Raw genomic sequence first — 18680 nt, forward strand, 5'->3', positions numbered from 1 at the left:
GGCGCACAACATTCTTTTACATGGAGTTTCAAGATATTTGCTGTGCTTGAGACACCCATTCTCTCCACATTCGTGGACCTACAGCAAGGAAAAATAATTAGGAAAAGAAAAAAGCTGCCAGGATAGTGGAACATGAGTAGAAGCGAAAGCCTGATTTTGCTGCTTCTGGTATATCTCTATCAAATTCATAAATCAGGGGGTTTGCTGTTTGCCTGTTACATAATAAAGGCTGTTTTCTTTCACTGATGTATAATTTGGCTTCAAGAAATGGGGGGTTCATCATATTTTGAAGCTTTGGAAGTTGACCATGGCTAAAGGCAGACTGGTGGGCAAAGCATAGCAGTGTTTCTTGTAGTAATGAAAGATGTGAGAAGAAACATCAGCACCTCACTGGTTTAATCCTGCAAACATGAAGAGCAGCCATTGCTGGCATGGCTCAGCCAACTTTTATTTTTTTAAACTCACTCTATAATGTGGGGTTTCCTTCTTTTCCCAAGAACATGTTTGAGCATTTTTGCCCATACATTCCCCAATACTGTAAAAATCTAAAATACTCCTTGTACCTTTCATTGTTTTTGTTTTCCTTCACACACATTGTAGTTCTTGTGACTCTTGAATTAACAGGGCTTGTTTTGTTTTAAGTAAGGTGATGGGAAGCAGTTTCTGCCTGTGGTTTGTGCTGAGCAAATATTCTGCAGGCCTGTTGCATGTTTCTACCTTGCCTTTGAGTGCTGTAGGCAGTTGTTAATGTAACTTAATGTACTGTCCAGTAGTTGTTCTGTATGTTTTCTTCACTGTGCACAAAATGAGTTAGTAGTTGGTCCATTTAGGAACCATGTTCTGCTGAGAAAGCAATGAGTAAGAGAGACAGAGGTACAACGTGGTCTCTATCTGTCTACCTCCCAGCTCAGGGAGTCCTGCCGCTGCCTCATTCAGTGCTGCAAATTTTGGTAGCGCAATTCAAATTCCATCCAAGATTCCCAGCTCCGAGAGACATCAATGAAAAATCGCTCAGGTAAATACCACAGACGTCATTTCATCTCTTCTCTATTTCCCCCTGCTTTTTTGGTAGATTGGCTTTTGAAGGGGGTGTGAGGAGAAGGGGATTGGCAGAAGATTATGAATTGGTGAATAATCTCTTGCTTTCTCTCACACACGCATATGGCAGAGAAAACTATGGCTGGGGATAGTTGTTTATTATGCCAAGGAATTCTTTTCCCCAGCTATGCACTGAGATTATTATTGATTGGCATACATTCCAAGTATAAGAAAAACCAAAAGTCCCAACTCTGTTCTCTGACGGTTGAGTAAAACTCTTTAGTAAGAATTGCACCCATGCATCTGAAGACATAATTAAACTTTAGGTGTGCCTTTCGCTGAACTTGTTAAACAAGATTTCCATTACTTTTTTACCTAGAGGACAAACCCATGACAGAGTCTGTATTTATTTTGAGATACTCATCTAAACTGACACAATGGCGGTATTCACCCTGTAGCATACAATGGTAATCTTACACTATTCTCTTCCATCCTGCCCCCAACTAAAAGTATTGAGTGAAATAATCTTCATCAGAAACAGAATTTCTTCCCTTACATTCTCTTCATTGTATGACTAAAAGAAGCTCTTCTTATTAAGAAAGTATCACAAATGGTAACAATAAGAAGATTATCCGAGTCAAAGATGCACCAGACACAGAATTTGTGAATCTCTGTAATCTTATACTGGTTACATTAAATGTATTGGTAAAGCCCACAGACATGATAAATACAAATAAACCAGTCCTTGTAAACCTCAGTACTTTCTTATTCAGAACACTTTAAAAGCACTTCAGGGCTTCTGGAGAAAGGCTCCACAAGATGAACCCAGGAAAAAAGCTATATATATTTAAAGAAGATTTTATAGTAAGGCTCTAGTTCTCCAATCTCTGAGTCTGCGCATAGTTGTACAGTTTCACAGTAAGGTGGACTTGCTTTCCTCAGGCAGGAGAAACGCCACAAAACTCAAACTAGGAACACAGCAGTGACCTCTTTTTAGTACTTCCATTCTTGTTTCTAGGTCTGTTATATACAGTGTAATGAACATTGTAATGAACATTCAGCAGTGAAAAGACATCAATAACCAAAGCAAAGACATCTGCTCACATTCTGAATGCAGTATCAAAAAATCAGCCAAGAGACTGGACAAAACCAGAGAAGGGTCAGGGGCTGACCTGCAGAGCACTTCACCTGCTCAGGTTAGAACTATGTGATCACATGAAATAAGTTAGTGACCAGCCAGCATGGACATGTGTCAGCCTCTCATTTTACTTTGTTTACATGGTGAAAGCATTCTGCAGGAGCTTTGACAACTCTAGTGCAGAGCTGCCATGGGTATGGATGGAAAAAGTGAAGACTACAGACTAGCTTTATACTTAAAGTTTTATTCAGTAATGGGATTGAATCACATTGGAGAAGAGGCATGGAGAAGCTCATAGTGTACCTTTCCTAAGGGCTTTGTCATTACGGTATTTACAAACACAGAGATGTATCATAGTAACTAATACAAAATAGAACTACCATCTTTCCACCATCTCGTCTGCTTCTGAAAGGTCAATCTTTCTATCTGGGAGGGAAAAAAAAAAATCCTTCACCATTTAACAGGCTTTTACAAAGCTGGAATTAAATTCTTTGCTTCCAAAAGTAAAAACTGGAGGTGATTTATTAACAAGCATGGGTTATTTTTGCTAGTTTAGCAGTTTTTTCAAGAAAGCTCTGTTTATCTTTGGCAGCTACTCACAGTTACATAGCTTGTCTTCCTCCACATACGTGTATTTCTGAGAAAAATTCAATAACACTAGAATCTGTCAAAAACTAATCATCTGACCACATACTTCCATTTTACAATAAACTGCTAACTTCTAGGAAGGAAACTGCTTTAGAGTACTTTGGTGTACAACACAGACTTCTTTGAAGAACTTCAAGGGTAAGGAAGGGACGCTTTTTTTTTTTTTTTAAGTAGACATCTGCTGCATCCAAAAGTGTTTTTAAAAAAATATATATGAAGATAGAATGTGGACATTTGACAGTTAAGCATACAATGCCTGGTTTGCTAAAGGGGCATTTCAGCTATGCATTTTTTTCTTAAGGCCCCTATTAAAAACCACAAATCAGCTGTACCGTGGTATTCGTACTTTGTGGATGGAGGCGTGTCATTTGAAACTACTAAGGCATCTTTTTCCTAAATGTATGGTCACAACTTGACTACAAAGCATTCATTAGTGCCTGAGTGCAAGTATTAATAAAGGAATAAAAATGTACTGTCGCTCAGGAACCACATGATCATGCAGTGTCCTTTTCTTTTAGCCAAAGCAAGCCAGCTTTGGAGTTCCTTCCTGCTTTGAAAATTTTATGTACTTTCTGAGTCAGTTCAACGCAGAAACAGACTTACGGTGTCAAAGAACACAGTCGCTTCTATCCCTGAGTTGCTGAATCACTTACCCGCCGCTCCTGCTAGTTAATAGTAGCTATTTTTAGTTTACGGTGGAAAACTCTGTCATGATGGCAACGATACTTCAAAACAGTTTTGGGAGCAAAATCATCTGCCTTGAACACCTGATGTGTTCTCACAGCCTGCATTTGGTACGAGCACCTCACCATTCACTCCCAGCACTGACGATCTAGGTCACCCTCATGCGTGGGATGCGGCATTCGCTGGCTCTTTCGCAACTGTCCGTAAGAGTTCTGGGGTCATGTTTGTAAACACTGCTGCCATGTGCACGTAAGCACGTGGCGAGACACCAGCATGACCTGGAGTGCCAAGTGGAGAGGTAAACCTTGGCGCTGGTGTCGCTAAGCCAACTAGCGCCAACTCTTGCTGGCGCGTATACCCCTCGCAGCCCCGTGAAACGCCACGGTGGGTTATTTGAAGGGCAAAAGGGAACTTTTTTCCTGTACATGGTACACATGAACATGTGCTAATGTTGATAGTGTCCAGGCAGGTTCCTTCTCTCAGCTGTAAGCAAATGGCAGCACTGAATTTTTCTCAAGAAAAGCAAAATTCATTTCTGCCCTAAGTCACGGAAATGGGAGCCAGCATGGTCCCACAACACAATGCAAAACTATGGCTATTAGGAAAAAGAACTGTATAAGGGCATGTTGCCAAAGTTTCCAAAATTACTTCAAAGACAGATAGCTGAGACTTTGAGTCTGTAATAGCTTTTTGCTGGCTTTGCACCGATGAAATTAAGACCACGTTTAAGGCATTTGAGGAAGTAACTCCTAAATAATTTCTGTTTATTAGTAGAGGTTGCACAAAACTAGATATGGCCAGTACAAACAAAAGTCACAAGCCTTTCATTTCCTCTTAACGAGAAACTAACAGATACAGCCACTCAAAGCCTATGGAAAGTTTCATCTTACCCTGGCCATGCACTTTATATCCTTCAGAAAAAAAAACACCCGCAACACAGGGGTGAACAGCCTGTGGTTGCAGTCCCCCCCTCCTCTAGCAGCTCTGTTTCAAGTGCAGCTGTAAGTCTCATTTGCTTTGACCTTTGCTGGGAGAGCTGAGAATAGGACAAAGAGTTAAAGTGTTACCAGTCCCTGCTGAGTCTGCACTTCTGGGCCAGGCAAGCCAGTGAGGCAGCTGGAAGAGGGTGTGCACACAGCAGAGGGTTAGCGGGAGGGGGCGCCGGGAGGGAGAGTAAAACAAAAGGAGAAAAATAAACAGCACACACCCCGAAACAAAACAGGGGAAGAACAAGTACAGAAAAATGCTCGTCTTTGAAGAACATGAACTTCTCTGTTTGTTTCCCTCCATGTAGTTATATCTTGTTATCTGAACTCGAGGTGCAGTAGACATACGAGTCCTTGAACTCTGAACTCGTGAGGAGAGCAGCAAAAAGTAAGTCAATACAATTTTAGCTGAGCAGCTGGAAAGAAGCGTGCTTTGTCTTTTTCTGCCTCAGCTATGGGAGGCCATTTAATGCAGCAATACACAGCTGTTCAAACCTCTTTCTTGCTGTGTGCCAATGGCCTGCTAAAACAAAGCAAAACCAAGGCAGTCTTCTCCAAGTGATAATGCAACCGCAGTTTCAAATACTAGCTTCTCCGAGCTACTCATGTTTTGTTGAGACCAGTCTCTTAAACCTGGCCAAAAAGTGGTCCCCAGTTTGTTAGTGGGAAATAAAAGAAAAAATGTGCCCATTCATTTCCACAGGCTTTCTGAAATCTTGCCCTACTGTAAATGTTACCCAATTCCCTAGTAGTATCTCTGGAAAGCAGAAAAGTACCTTCCTCGCTGTTGCATGTATGTCTAGCTAGCGCTCTCCAGTGCTACTACTCTATCGAGCAATATAGTTTCTATTTCTGACTCACCATGGACGACCTTGCTCTAAACCCCTGGCCTGAATATTTCTTAAATGTAAAATGAGCAAACCCAAACGAGCTAGCAGACTCTGCCAGCCCATCATAGCCCTGCCTTTGGCCACGACTGCAATGAGCAGCCGCAACCATGGGTCAAAACCAGGGGCTCCTGCAAGCTGCAGGAAGGGAGCTCAGCCCTGCAAAGGAAGCTCAGCCCTGCAGCCTGGCACCCTCTCGCCTGTTACGTGGCGCCTTGGGGACACCTGGGAGGGTGTTTGTAAACAATGCGGCCACGTGCGCGCAAGCCACGTGGGGTCTCGGCCAGCCAAACCTCCGAACTGCTGTGGGGAGAGGAGCCAGTCCAAATGCTCCCACTCCTTTCTCAAAGTACTCTGCAGCACTATGGGATCTCTAAACATGGCAGGGAAAAATCCATCTGTCCTTCACGGTCAACTGCTGCTGTCAGTGTCTAGAGACACTGCATGAGCTAAATTACCCATTGGATTTTATTTCCCAATGCATTTCATCATGGATTGTATCACGAGTCTATGAATGTGCTGAAGTTACTTAGGGTAGGCTCTCAGTTAAATGCACTATGTACCAAACCAGGCAGGCTGAGCTATGACTACCCACAGCAAAGGAACTCCCAAAGACTGGAGAGAGACACTAAAATTTACCACCTCCAATTCAGATCTAGGAGGTAACAGGCAGCTGTTGCACAGAAAGCTGTGAATGCTGCCAAGGTTGTGTCACCTGCACAGGCTTGTGCATCCCATCTCCAGAGGGAAGATTTCTGACAACAAATTAAAGTTGGGTTTGCTTTTTTGCTTTTTCTTCTTCAAGCTCTGCTACCAAGCATGACACCAGTGTGAGTCGGGTTCATGAACCCTGACAAACTTTTAATTGATAAAACAGATCAAAACTGGAGTCCTGTGGTAAGCTGGAGCTGATGTACAGGAACAGTTTGCAGACTGTGGGAAATCTTGCCTGAATGAATAGGAGGATCAAGGGTATTAAAGGTTAGTGGGAGTTACTGGAGTACCTACTTATTGAAAAGACATTACACAACTCTGTTTCACACACTGCAATTAATTGGCACAACATACTATTTTTAATTATAAGTAGCTCATTGTGAGATTCACTTATTTGTTTGGATGGGTGGATGGATGGAGACATCTGCAGTGCCAGTAAAACTGAAGTAACATCCTTTCCTGCACGGTTTCTCACTTGGAGTGGAGGGTTTCAACAGGGCTGCAGTCAGAGCAGCGTGCTGAAAGCCATCCTCTTCCCTGAAGAGAAAAACAACAGGTTTTAATTTGCTGGGTTTGGATGAGCAGTGCTGGTTTAAAGGTTCAAAGGCTTGTGTAGCAAAGAACCAGTTGTCAATCAACAGAAAATGTGACTGAAAACCGGCTTCTGAAAAAGTGAAAAGCTACTTGTTTCTGAGTCTAGTTTCTGTTTCTTAAAATTGATACTTCTGTTATCTTAGTAAGCAGAGAAAACTATCAGTAAATCTCGGAATGAGCAGGAAGGAGTGTATCATGGGTAAAGCACTGGGGCTTAGGAGATAGGGGTTCAGTTCCCAGCTATACCACAGCTTTCCTGTATGTCTTTTAGGGTTAAAAAAAAAAAGGCACTGAAATGAATGGCTCCAGCAGGGTTTGTACCACATTGCGTGATCTGCATGTGCTTTGGCTTTCAGTCCTTGCTTATTAATTTTTTACCCTTTCTCTTACTCTTCGCATGTTTTACCTGCTCATTAATGTGAGCACCCCAGGGAAAAGACTGCAGCAACACTGGTTAGGAACTCCTCTTAACACACATGCACACAGAGCAGGCAGCAATAGCACTTTTGCTTTACTTACTGCAAATATTTAGGTTTTTGGAAGGGAGCTCCCTGCTTCTGCTTTGCACTATAAACAAGAGTTACTAACACTCTGGCCCCTTGTGTGCTCCCAGACCCCTTGTCTCTGTCTCCTTTACTGAATTAAATAGCAAAATGGAACAAAAATGGCTTATGTTTGTACAGCCCCAAGCACAGTGGGATTCTGTTTTGTGGCTGGGATATGAGGTGCCTCCTAACGTGCAATAATTAATTTCACTCTATCCACTCTCCTTATATTTAGAAGCATCAGAGTTGCCATCCTGAATTAGGCTCATGCTCCAGCTTGTCCAAAAAAATGTCTCCAACCAGCTAGTAGCAGTTGTTTCAAGAAAAAGTAGCTATTCAGTAGGTAGTTACAGACTCACTCTTCCAGAGGCAAAACTTCTAATTCATCAGCTAGTTTATATTTTATAGAAAAAAACATGCTAACTTGCAACTGCTTTGAAAAGTTGGGGTTTTTTTGAAAAGTAAAAATTATTTTTTAGCTTCTATACCTGCCTTTAAGTCTTTCCATCCATTTCCTCTCCCTTCCCCCTCAAAGAAGAAAAAAATACCCCCCAAAACGACTTTTCTTTTTTTCAGTTGCTACAAAGTATGTGACTGACTAGGTGCCTCACTCCTGCAAGTGTCTCTACACAGGCAGACTATTACAGCTCTGGGAGCCCGAGGGAAATGAATAGGGCTTTGTAAGAATGGCAAGGGCTGCCATCAGTTTGCAGGATCACAAGTCAGCTGACAGCACTGGGGAAAAAAAAAAGCCACCTATACCTAACCTATTGTCAAGTGCACAACATAGGCACAGTGGAAAAATACACAGAAATCTGTATTTTCCTACCTGGTCTCTCACTTCTCAGGCACCACATGCAGTAATAGAGAGACAGAAAATAGATCAGCACAATTTGTATTTTTCCTACTACCTTCTCATGCTTACAAAAGCTTCTTCTCTGCATTAAGGATCAAAGGGAAGCAGAAAAGTACAGGTCCAGGAAAGTATGGAGGGCACCATGAAAACAACAGAGAACTGAAAGGCTGTATTTTTCTGGGGTTTTTTGCATTTTTCATGTTTATAAATACCAACAGTGCTTTTCATGATTTGGTCAATATTTTCATTTGCTCCTGGGTATGTGGTATGTACAGTCACAAACTGACTGTATGTGGAATGGAGACTCACTAGCATAGGTTTTCTTTCCCAGAAAATACCTACTGGTTATATGAGTTAAGTAAGCGTTAAATCTGACCCTTTTCAGTTGCTCAGCTTTCATGGTTTTGATTTTTACTGTTGCCATTTTGGTAATACTTCAGACTTTTGGGGGCAGATAAACTTGAAATCAAACAGACAAGTAAGCAAAGGAGTGCAGTAGGAACAACAAGTTGGTCATCTGAAAAGAAAGCATGTTAAGGTCTGTAATACATACACACAGACGCACTCCCACTTCTCCAAATCCCAGGAAGATGTGAGACCAATGTATTTTCCAATTTTTGTATGTTCTCTTTCAGGGATAAATTGCATTCCTTTTATTAAGCTGTACATGCAGTCTAAGCTTCCAAGGAAGTATCTCACTCCTGTGAACTTTAGTAACTTTGGGGGAAGGGAAGCAACTCCTGCTTTACTGCAGCCATTCATTTTCCTCATTTTACCGTGAGCAGGACAGTAATGCTACTTGCACACAAGAGGAAATAGGCAATCATTCTTTTCTCCTTTTTGCTTACATAAGAGCTGAAAGAGTTTTGTGTCCTTTGGCACGTATAAAAATTGTATAGCTTCAAAGTATGTGACTTCAAACACAAGTGAAATAGCACTGAAAGAACAAACAAATAAACAAAGATGGGGGGGGGGGGGGAAGGTATCGGGGCATGAAATGGGGGTGAGTGGTACACGAACAGTTGTTGTGTCTCTTGCTAAGGGAAAAATATGGAAAGTTATTAAAGGACGCTGAGAGCACAACTCTCCTGTCAGCATCAGGCTCAGGGTTAACATTTACCCTTCGATCTCTCTAACAGCACTAAAAATGGAAGGAACAAATAGTCAGTGCAAACTCAGAAATGCCTTTGTCACATATTCTCTCATATATTCTTTGTTCTTGCTTGCTACCTTCTGCTACCCAGCTGCTGCAAGAGTAATGGGAACTGTGGGTAAAAGAGAAGTCAGAAAAGAAAACAAAGGGAGGTGAAGAGTTTGGTGAAAGAGAAGCAGGTTCTGGATGTGATCCGAATAATTGTACCTTGCAAATGAGAAGACAGGTGAGAAAGAAACCACTGGAATGTAATACCAAAAATACAGTGATTATAATCAACATCAACGTAAAACGAAAGCAACCAATATGAACAACTAATAGCAGAAGTCATGAATAACAAGATCTGTGGATGGGCCTTTGAACTGTGTTGTATGATAGTGAATACCATGACTCATGTAGACAAATTCAGAATATGGAAGAGACGCTTGTACCAACTGCTTTCTCCCCATGAGGAAAACCCCGTTCTTAGGATTCATTTTGTAAAGTAAGTGATGTGTTTGGCATGCTGTCGCAAGTGCTTGCTGCAAAACTGCATGAGAAAGTCTGAAAAAACATGCATGAGACTGGAAAATAGTGTTTCTGGATGAGGAGCAGAACTGCTAATAAGGTCCCACAGTGCACAGGCTTCAAGTGGCTCCAAAGACCAGAACCTGTCTGACAGCTTTGGTTTGGTTTAAGTCTGCAAGGGCAGGCGTGAAAGGAATTGTCAGCTGGGTGCTTTTGACCAGCTACGACGTATGTGCTTCCTGAAACTGTCTTGGCAAGGCAACCCCAATAATTACCACCACTTCTCCCCCCTCCTTTTTTTATTTAAAAAAAAAAAAACCAGATTGGTGGCATTATTCATTTGGTTGAGTAAATGCAGAAATCTCCACCAACCTTCTTATGTCTAATGGAGATCTGAAACTTGCCTTGCAGTGGTATTAGCTTTCGTAACAGCAACGCCTCTTTGTGTCAACATGTCTCATTAAGTAATGAAGACTTTCAACTATCTGATTTTACTTATAAAGTTAGTAGGATTCATGATTTCTTTTTTGTTCTTCAAAAAGGGAATTGTTCTACTATTCTAACAGGCAGTGAGTCATGCCTAATTAAGGAAAAAAATACATAACCATTTACAGTGGGATTCTTGTATTGCAAAGAGCTGTTTTGTCATGAAGGCTTTTGGGGATTGAATTCCTTATAAATTTTTAAAAGGGGAGGGGGAGCAAAGAAATAATTTGAAACCTTTGCAACAATTCCCTTAACCCCCATCTTGTACTTAGGGTCAGTCTGTTGCAGGCAAACGCGTCGACACAGCCCAGATTACGCTCAAGTGGGGGGAAAAAAACAGCAGTGTCTGACAAAGGAACCAACAGTCTAGAATGCAACACAGATGCAGAAAGCTCAGCCAAACCCCAAAACTACGATATGTTTTCTTAAACTCTGCAATTTTTATTTCTTCCCCCCTCCTCTGCCGCCTGTGAGGACCAGGGACATTCCTAGAACTCTGTCCTCGCTGGCTGCGTCAAGGCAGCTGCTGAGGATGCTGGGACACTGTTTGTAAACACACTAACCACGTGCATGCAACCACATGGAGAGTCTTTGTCCTGACCTGAACATCTACCCACTTGGTAAGCCAGGGTATTACTGCAATGGAGCCAAATCCTTTTCCAACACAACATGACTTGCAGCTCACGCCAGGGCATTAGAAGACAAAGCTTAAGACTATTTATGCATTATTAGAAAGGAGATTAAGCAGGGATGCTGTTTAAATTTTAGTCACTGAAATACAAGTTTAAGGACAGGGTAGTTCATATAAAGAATGCATAAGTCATTATCCTCTTTATACATCTGCAAAAATATTGAACTTAAACCTGGAAACTTCTCCTCCTCCATGCATATACCTGGTGAAACCAATATTCATATGCTGGGAACCCACAAGGAATATATTTGAGGTTAGAGGTAATGCTGTAGAACAAACGAAGATATTTCACGTTGTCTAAATTGCATCACAGTAATTAATCAGAAAGTGCCAAGGCTACTGCCTTGTACCTGTGGAAGACACTTTCAAGGGGTATGTGGTTATTTAGCTACTCCTGGTTATCTTAGCTACCTTAACTACTCACCTGCTCACTTCTTTGCCGATTCTTTGAAACTGTCTTAAAAGATATGCTGTACTTTGTTAGGATTAAAATGCTAAATTTTCCTTTCTGGCTGAACTCGAGCCTAGAACAAGCTTATTCCTTTGCACACTACAATAGAAATGCTGCTTTTATTTTATTTTTAATAAGAGGGGAAAAAAAACACACACCAAGAATTAGGTCAAACCAAAGTGTCAATACTGCAAGCCTTTATTCATTTGTAAGAATAATCCTACTGGGGTTTCTTGCCATATAAATGCTACAAGGCAACAACACTCCAAATAGGAATCCACACCTCCACAAACAACCTTGTTTTTGAAGGACAGCCTGAATTTTGTTCAGGTTACTAAGATGATTCAGCTTTCTGGAAGGTGTGTGACAGAGATAAACAAGCCTGCTTGAAAAGACAGGAATCTAAATTTTTTTATGGCTTTTAATTGTTAAAGTGTTTTTCAAAGCACAGCAACTTTCTTTAAATTGTCCCCAGGTTTAAAATCCTTCACTATAAAGTAGTAGAGCACTCTTTCTGATAATCTCGTAAGGCAGGGATTTTTTTTTTTCCTTTCATTTCAAGAACAGTGCAAGATACATGGGTGAAATTAGTTAGCTTATTTCCCAAACCTTGTTTTTCTCTGCCTTCCTTCTTTTACTCCCTGCTACGTAATGTGGGGCTCATATCCAGAATTTTAATCCAAACAACCTTTTTTGGGTCAGTCATCATCTGTCCTTGGGATTAGTCCAGCTGATGCTGGAGGTTCAGAATTTTATTCATTAACCCCACCAACTCTATCTCCACCCACTCAGCAATTCCTTGGGAAAAATGGGTGATTTTTTTTGTTTGTTTGGTTGGTTTTTAAGAGACTTGCCTACCCTAAGGGAAGGCAGAAGTGATTTCTTTTCAATGGGTGACTGAGAAGATGATTACTCATGGTACTTTCCATTTGTAACGTTTTATTATCTAGGATATTGGGACCAGCTATGCAAACTGAACATGCAAGCAGTGATGATCTGAAAGTGTAACAACCGGAATTATGGAAACTTGTTACTAGTTACTTGTTCAGTGTTCAAAAGGATAATTTTCCTACAGAATATCATTAAATGAGTAAGAAGGTATTCACTGTCTTATGGAGTATGGGATCGGAACAATGCTACAAGTGTGATTGATTCATATAATTCCCTTTTTGGCTTTCAGCCATGGTGCAGTCATATGCTTTATCTCTGTTCAGACGACAGTTGTGTTTTTTTTTTTTAATAATGAATCATAGTACATCCCACTCCATTTCAGAACCAGCACATTGCCTTTCAAAATGATGTCACAACACTTACTGCTGTTGGCTGACTGCCTTAACAGCAATCAGAGAGCTGGACTAAATAAATACTGTATATTATTTGGCAAAATCATTTGTGGTTGTGTTCTCCAGCACAGTTTCCAAGATAACCACCAACTCTACTTGAAACTTGTCAACTTTGTTTTACCACTTTCAGGCTCCAATTGTGGAGCTGGCTTACAGATGCTGCTGCCACGCTTAGAGCTACTGTGTGGCAGTCAAGTGTGAGAGGTAGAAGGGTCACTCGCTGTGACAAGCCAAATTTGACAGCTCATCTGACATGCCACCTTGAAAAATGGACATTTTTTTTAAAAAAGGACCTTATTTGGCTCCCATATAAACACAGGACATATCTTCCACTCAGAAGGAAAAAGAGCAAGGGATCTGAAGTCCCTGCTTAGGCTCACTCCTGAGAAAATCACTTTACTGCCCATGCAAGTAACTTAGAAGCGAAGCACTCCCTGTAATCCCTAACAGGATTGGTAACACTAGTCCAACCCAAACTTCATGGTTTTCAACACCTGAGCAGCAGATTTGTTCCAAAACATGGTGAGGTGTTTGGTTTTGGTTTTTTCCTCTTTACAACTAGTAATTAAAGGAAGACTATGGGAGACAGAGTCCTAGAAGCATCTGAAGTGCTCAGAGCAAGAAGGAATGCTCCCTTCCAACTCCAGCAGCTGAAATCCCCATTCCAGCAGCAACTACAGGGTCTCCCAATTCTGCAGAGAAACCAAAACATTTAACAGGCTCCTAATTCTGTTACCCAATGCAGCACTGGTACCATCAAGAGACCTTGGAAATCAGTCTGTCATAGTAACTCCTGAGCGGGCACACATTTCTTGTTCTTTAAACAATGCTGTCACGCCGAAGTCTAGGACCATGCGCACTGTATCAAAACAATACCAGTTTCCCTGGCTAAACACCAAATATCAGCACAACGCCAAAGTCCTCCCTAAAAGCCTTACTATGAACAGTGGTAGTTTGGCAAATCTGGGAGCCTCAGCGTCTCCCGTTCGACCTTTTCTTCTTTTGATGATTTGCTAATGATTAGTTCTAAAATGGACAATACAAAACCACTTTCTGGTGCTCCCTGGATGCATTCACAAAGTTTTTTTGATGTCGCTTCCCAAAATGAAACAAGTTATTTCCAATGAAAGATGACTTTTGAATTCTTCATTTCATATAAACAGCAGCTTAGTCCCATCACCTGAACACTGTTATTTTTCACATCTTTGCCCTCCTTTTCCTCCTCCCTGCACCCTGGTTGCTGGATTTAAATGGTTTTTTTACTTCATTGGCAGGGTTCATACTACGCTTTCCATGACACTGAGGAAGAGACACAAAATATTGCCTGACAGCAATTTATTTACATTGGTTCCAAATTGTTGTTTTTCTGCAGGATAAAATCAAAGATGCGTACATTCTTTCAAAGTGTTAACAGCAGCAGATCTGACAGACTAGGAGTTCTTGACTTCGATTTACCAATGTTTGAGACACAATAGACTATAGTAGAAAGAATGTCGTTTGGAGTAGGGAAAGATACATACAAAATTGTCTTAATGCAGATGTGGCAAAATAGTATCAGTGTTTGTATCCAGTTTTATTTGAGTCTTTTGAAAAACAGCAGCTATTTAGCAACTGAGAAGTGAAGTGTCAGAAGACAGCAGCAATCAATGTGCCATGTGTTTTGAGAGAGAAAGAGCTGAAAGAAGTAGTGTTTCTGTATGATAGTCTACTAAAAGCTGTTACCTGACCATTGTCAGTCACAGACCTTTAGCAATAGTAAATGGTAAAAATGATAATCTATAAAGAAACTGCATAGGCTTACCTTTACTTGGAGGGTTGCAAGAAATTAATTGTGAGGTGACCAGGAAAAGGAAAAAAAAACATTAAGAAGGAAAGAAGTTTTGGGAAATGTAACAGTAGTTGAGGGGCAGGCAGCCCTACGTGCTCAAAGAAACCTGCTTATTTTCCATGGCTACTGGTAAAAGAAACCAGTAAGTTCATCACACACCACTTAAGGAAATTTGTCTAACTCCCAAAAGATAACAGAAGGAATGATTTATAGTCTACGGTCAGACTGCCACGCCAAGGGCATCTCTTAAAAGGACGCTGTATGCACCGTTGTGTTGGTTTTGCCACCTTTTATTCAGTCAGATCCCCCTCTAACTCGAGTTTATACACGACTCGTGACCATTAACAACTCCCTGTTGAGTATCTTCAGCAATCATGTCCCGTTTTGCACTTTACAGCCTCCAGAGAAAGTGCTGTGGTGGAATACACAAGTGAATATACACGTTACTACACTCACCCCCTGCTGCAGTAAGTCAACCTGCTATTAACATGCAAATAAAATGGCCTCATTAGCCGACAAACAACACCCACTAACCTGCTTTCACTAGGGACAGTATCTCCTCATCTCTGAAACTCCTAAACTTCACATTCAAAAAGAAAAAAAAAAAAAAAAATTACGCCGGACTGATATTCAGAGGTGCCGAACACTGCTTAAAGCCTGCATCTTTGCATGCCGCTCATCATGGAAAACAAATCTCACGATGAGATAGATCTTTGGTTGCAACATTTCAATGAAAGCAGGCTAGACCACATCACTTCTCCCCTCACCTCGCCCTCTGAAAAGGAAAATTACTTAGCAGAAAAGGGTGTCTGCTGAATTTCCAAGGTTCAAACCGCGAGCCGAAAAGCGTCCCTTTAACTAAGGACACGACAGCGAGCGCAAGCGTCGAAGGGGGTGATTTAACGCCAATAACTGCCCCGATGCGAGCGGACGGCGCCGCGCTCCCGACTTACGAACGCGGTAAGGTGGCTGCTCGTGTCTGTCATCTGGCGGGGAACTAGCCCGGCCTCACCGAACGCGCTATTTCGGGGGAACGCGCACGGGAAAGTAATTCTGCTTTCCTTCCCGTAGCCACATTGTGCAAGTGGCCCCGACGGCAGCGTTTGGCAACGCGGACAAAACGCGCGTGTAGATTGCACAGAAAAAGGAAGGCCTCGCAGCGAGCCCCCCCGCCGCCCGCCCGCACTTCTCCCTCGCCCCCCAACGCCGGGTTTCGCTTCCCCCTCCGCTGCCCCCCGCCCCCCAAACTCCGCCAGCCCCCCCGCCCCGCGCCCCCCCCTTCCCCGGGGCTGCGCCCGCCTTTGTGCCCGCCCGGGGCCGGGGAGCGGCACAAAGCCGGGGCCCGCCGCCGCCCCGGACCCCGGCCGCGCTCGGCGGGGCTCGGCGCGGGAAGCCGGGAGCGGGAGGGCCGGTCCCCGCGGGGCGCGGCGGAGGGGAGCGGGGCAGCCCCCCGCGGCGGGGCAACCGCCGGCCGGCCGGGGGGGCTCCGAGGGGCGCGGGGCTCCTCCCGCCGCCGCCCCCGTCCCCCCGCCACCGCCGCGCAGACAAAGGCGCGGGGAGGGGCGGCCAGGCAAACTTGGGGGCCGGCCCCGCGGGGACGGGACGGCGGGGGCCCCGCGGCGCCCCCCGCCGCCTCTGTCAGTCAGCCATGTTGGGGGAGCCGCGGCGGCGCCCACCCCCCGCCGACACCCAGCGGCGCGGCGCGGCCCCGCGACACCCCCGGAGGGCTGGGGGGAAGGCGGCCGGCCTGGGGGACCCGCTCTGACCTCTGCCGCGTCCCTCAGCCTTGCCGACATCCAGCACGCACAGCCGGGCGCCGCGCTCCCCGCTCCTACAGGGCCGCCATCTTGCTTCCTTCTGCTCCTTGACGAAAGCGGCCGGGCCCCCGCATCAATATGCACGCGGCGCCCTGACGTCGGCGCCCGCCCCGCGCGCCGCGCCGCCCCGCGCGCGCAACACACCCCCCTCGGCACCCCCTGTCCGCGCCGCGCGGCGCCGGGCGCCCCCGTGCAGCCAGCGGGGACGGGCGTGGGGGCGCCCCCGCCACCGGCCCCGGCCCCGACCGCGGGGCTGCGGCCGCTTTTCGGCCTTTTGCGTGCTCCCCCCGCCCGCCCCGCCGCCCCCTCCCCGCCTTTGCCGCCCTCGCTCCCCGCTTCGCGCCCCGCCGGAGCCGGTGGGTGCGTGGGGCAGCGCGGGGTGCCGGTGCCGCCCGCCAGCGGCAGCCCCCGCCGCCCGGGTCACCGTTCTCCCGCACCACACGCTCCACCTCCCTCCGCGGAGCCGGCGGCGCTTTCCCACGGCCGCGGGAGCCCGTCTGCCATCCCCGCAGACGCGGGCGGCTGCGGGGGCCGCGACTTCGCCCTCGGGCTGCTCTCCGCCGGCCGCCGCTCGGGTGCTCGGTAACCGGCTGGCAGCGTGAGAGGAAAGCCAAAACCAAAGAAGAACCGCTGTCAACGTGTCCCCGGGCTTCCTCGCCACCGGGTCCCGCGGCTGCCCGCGGGAATGTCGCAGCGCGGGGCCAGCCGGGCCCCCGGCCGGGCGAGCACCCGCCCCACGTGGCTGCAAAGCCCGCGGCCCCGGTGCGGGACGCTCCGCCAGCGGGGCCGATGGCGCCGCTCCCGCACTCCGGATCTTCGCAGGGGAAAGGGCTCCGTGCCCGCCACAGCTGGAGCCCCGGGAGGGGGTCTGGCTGCCGGCCTCGCCCCGCCGACCCGAGAGGGGAGCTCGGTGCCTTCACCCCCGGCCGGCCAGCCCCCGCCAGCGGGTGACCGGCTGCCGCCGCCGTGCCCCCGTTCACTGCCCTGCTCCCGCGCCGCTCGCCGCCCTCCTTCGCCGGAGGAGCTGGAGCCCTTCCAGCAGGGCAGCCGCGGGGAGCAGAAGCCAGAGTAAGCAACAGCTGCCTCCGTGAGAACCGGCTCTGGGGGCTCACACTGCCCCGGTGCCCCCCCCTCCACCCTGCTGTCCCCCTGCCCAGGCAGAGCAGCCTCCCGCTCTGTCCCGGCCTGCCGGGGAGGTGTTGCGGGGCAGGGGACGATCTGAGGAGGGCATTAGCTTCCCGGCAGGACCCTCTCCCGCCCGCGGACGTGTCCCCGACCCTGGGCTCGGCAGGCGGGTCTGCAGGTGCTGCACGGAGGGCGACCCCCCGGCGCTCCCTGCCCGCAGGAGGCCGGCTGGCGGGACAGCGTTCTAGCAAGATGCGAAATCCGGTGCTCTCGATGCAGATCGGACTGATTTCTAGGAAGTTCAGGTCATCGCTGAGTAATTTGTTTTTCACATCACAGGTTGTTCTCGGGCTTTTGCTTTTGCTTTGGTTTCTGTGAAATTTCATTGCAGAAGCAGGCTGCGCACAGAGAGTTGCCGTTACAGCTTGCTAAAATAGCACTGCGCCGGCGGCGGAGCATCACCTCTGTGCCCCTGCCGGGCGGCTCGCTGTCCCCAGAGCTCGGGAGGGAGCTGGCCTGGCTAGCCCTGTCCCGTTGGGAAGATACGTGGGGTTTCTAATTAAAAAAAAAAAGGGTCTTCATGTTTGCTGCCGTAGAACTTTCAGCACCGTCCCGTGCAGCCTAAACCTGTGCGAATAGGCTCTGGCTCTGCCTCTTCTTGGAAGAGCAAACGACGCCAAGAATGGCCAAAGTCTCTCTCAATCTTGCCAGTTTTGTTTGTGCTTTCACAGCGCTTCCAGCAGGCTTTAATCAGTGTTCCAAACTCTTTCAAGTCTGCAGATTTATTAAAGCCTGGTGTTGCTTTTTCCCCCTTGGTGTGGCACATCCAGCTGACATGACCAGGAACGAGCACGCCCGACCTCTCAGCGGGTGCAAAGTGCTGTCTCCTCCCCGGCCCGCTCTTACAGCACCTGCAGAAACACCTCCGGCCGCTGCACCGTCTTGTCCTGCCTCACCAGGGCACGGCACCGGCGAGGTTCGCCCGGGCCTCTCTGCGCTGGGTGAGGTGACCCTCCCTTGCATGGCCCGGGTCCCTCCCGTGGCCGTGAGCCCTTCGCAGTCACAAGCAGCAGGTGGCTGGTTTTGGCAGGACCTTGCCGCGCCGGCTCCTGCTTTCAGCAGGGTCACAGCCCTTCCTTTGCACAAGCAAGCAGCTGCAAACCTGGCTGAGTGCATGAAGGAAAGAAAG

General features: G+C 46.4%; 1 protein-coding gene across 1 annotated transcript in view; it reads right to left on the minus strand.

Annotated features, from left to right (window-relative positions):
• Positions 1-16449, minus strand: part of TET2 (tet methylcytosine dioxygenase 2) — a 74250-nt gene extending 57801 nt beyond the window's left edge. The window contains exon 1 of the mRNA XM_055698960.1: positions 16316-16449. Coding sequence (XP_055554935.1) covers positions 16316-16345 — 30 coding nt within the window. The 5' untranslated portion in view covers positions 16346-16449. The remainder of the gene's footprint in view (positions 1-16315) is intronic.
• Between the last annotated feature and the right edge of the window lie 2231 nt (positions 16450-18680).

This window comes from Falco cherrug, chromosome 1 (genome assembly GCF_023634085.1).
Source record: "Falco cherrug isolate bFalChe1 chromosome 1, bFalChe1.pri, whole genome shotgun sequence".
In the NCBI taxonomy this organism is placed as follows: Eukaryota; Metazoa; Chordata; class Aves; order Falconiformes; family Falconidae; genus Falco; species Falco cherrug.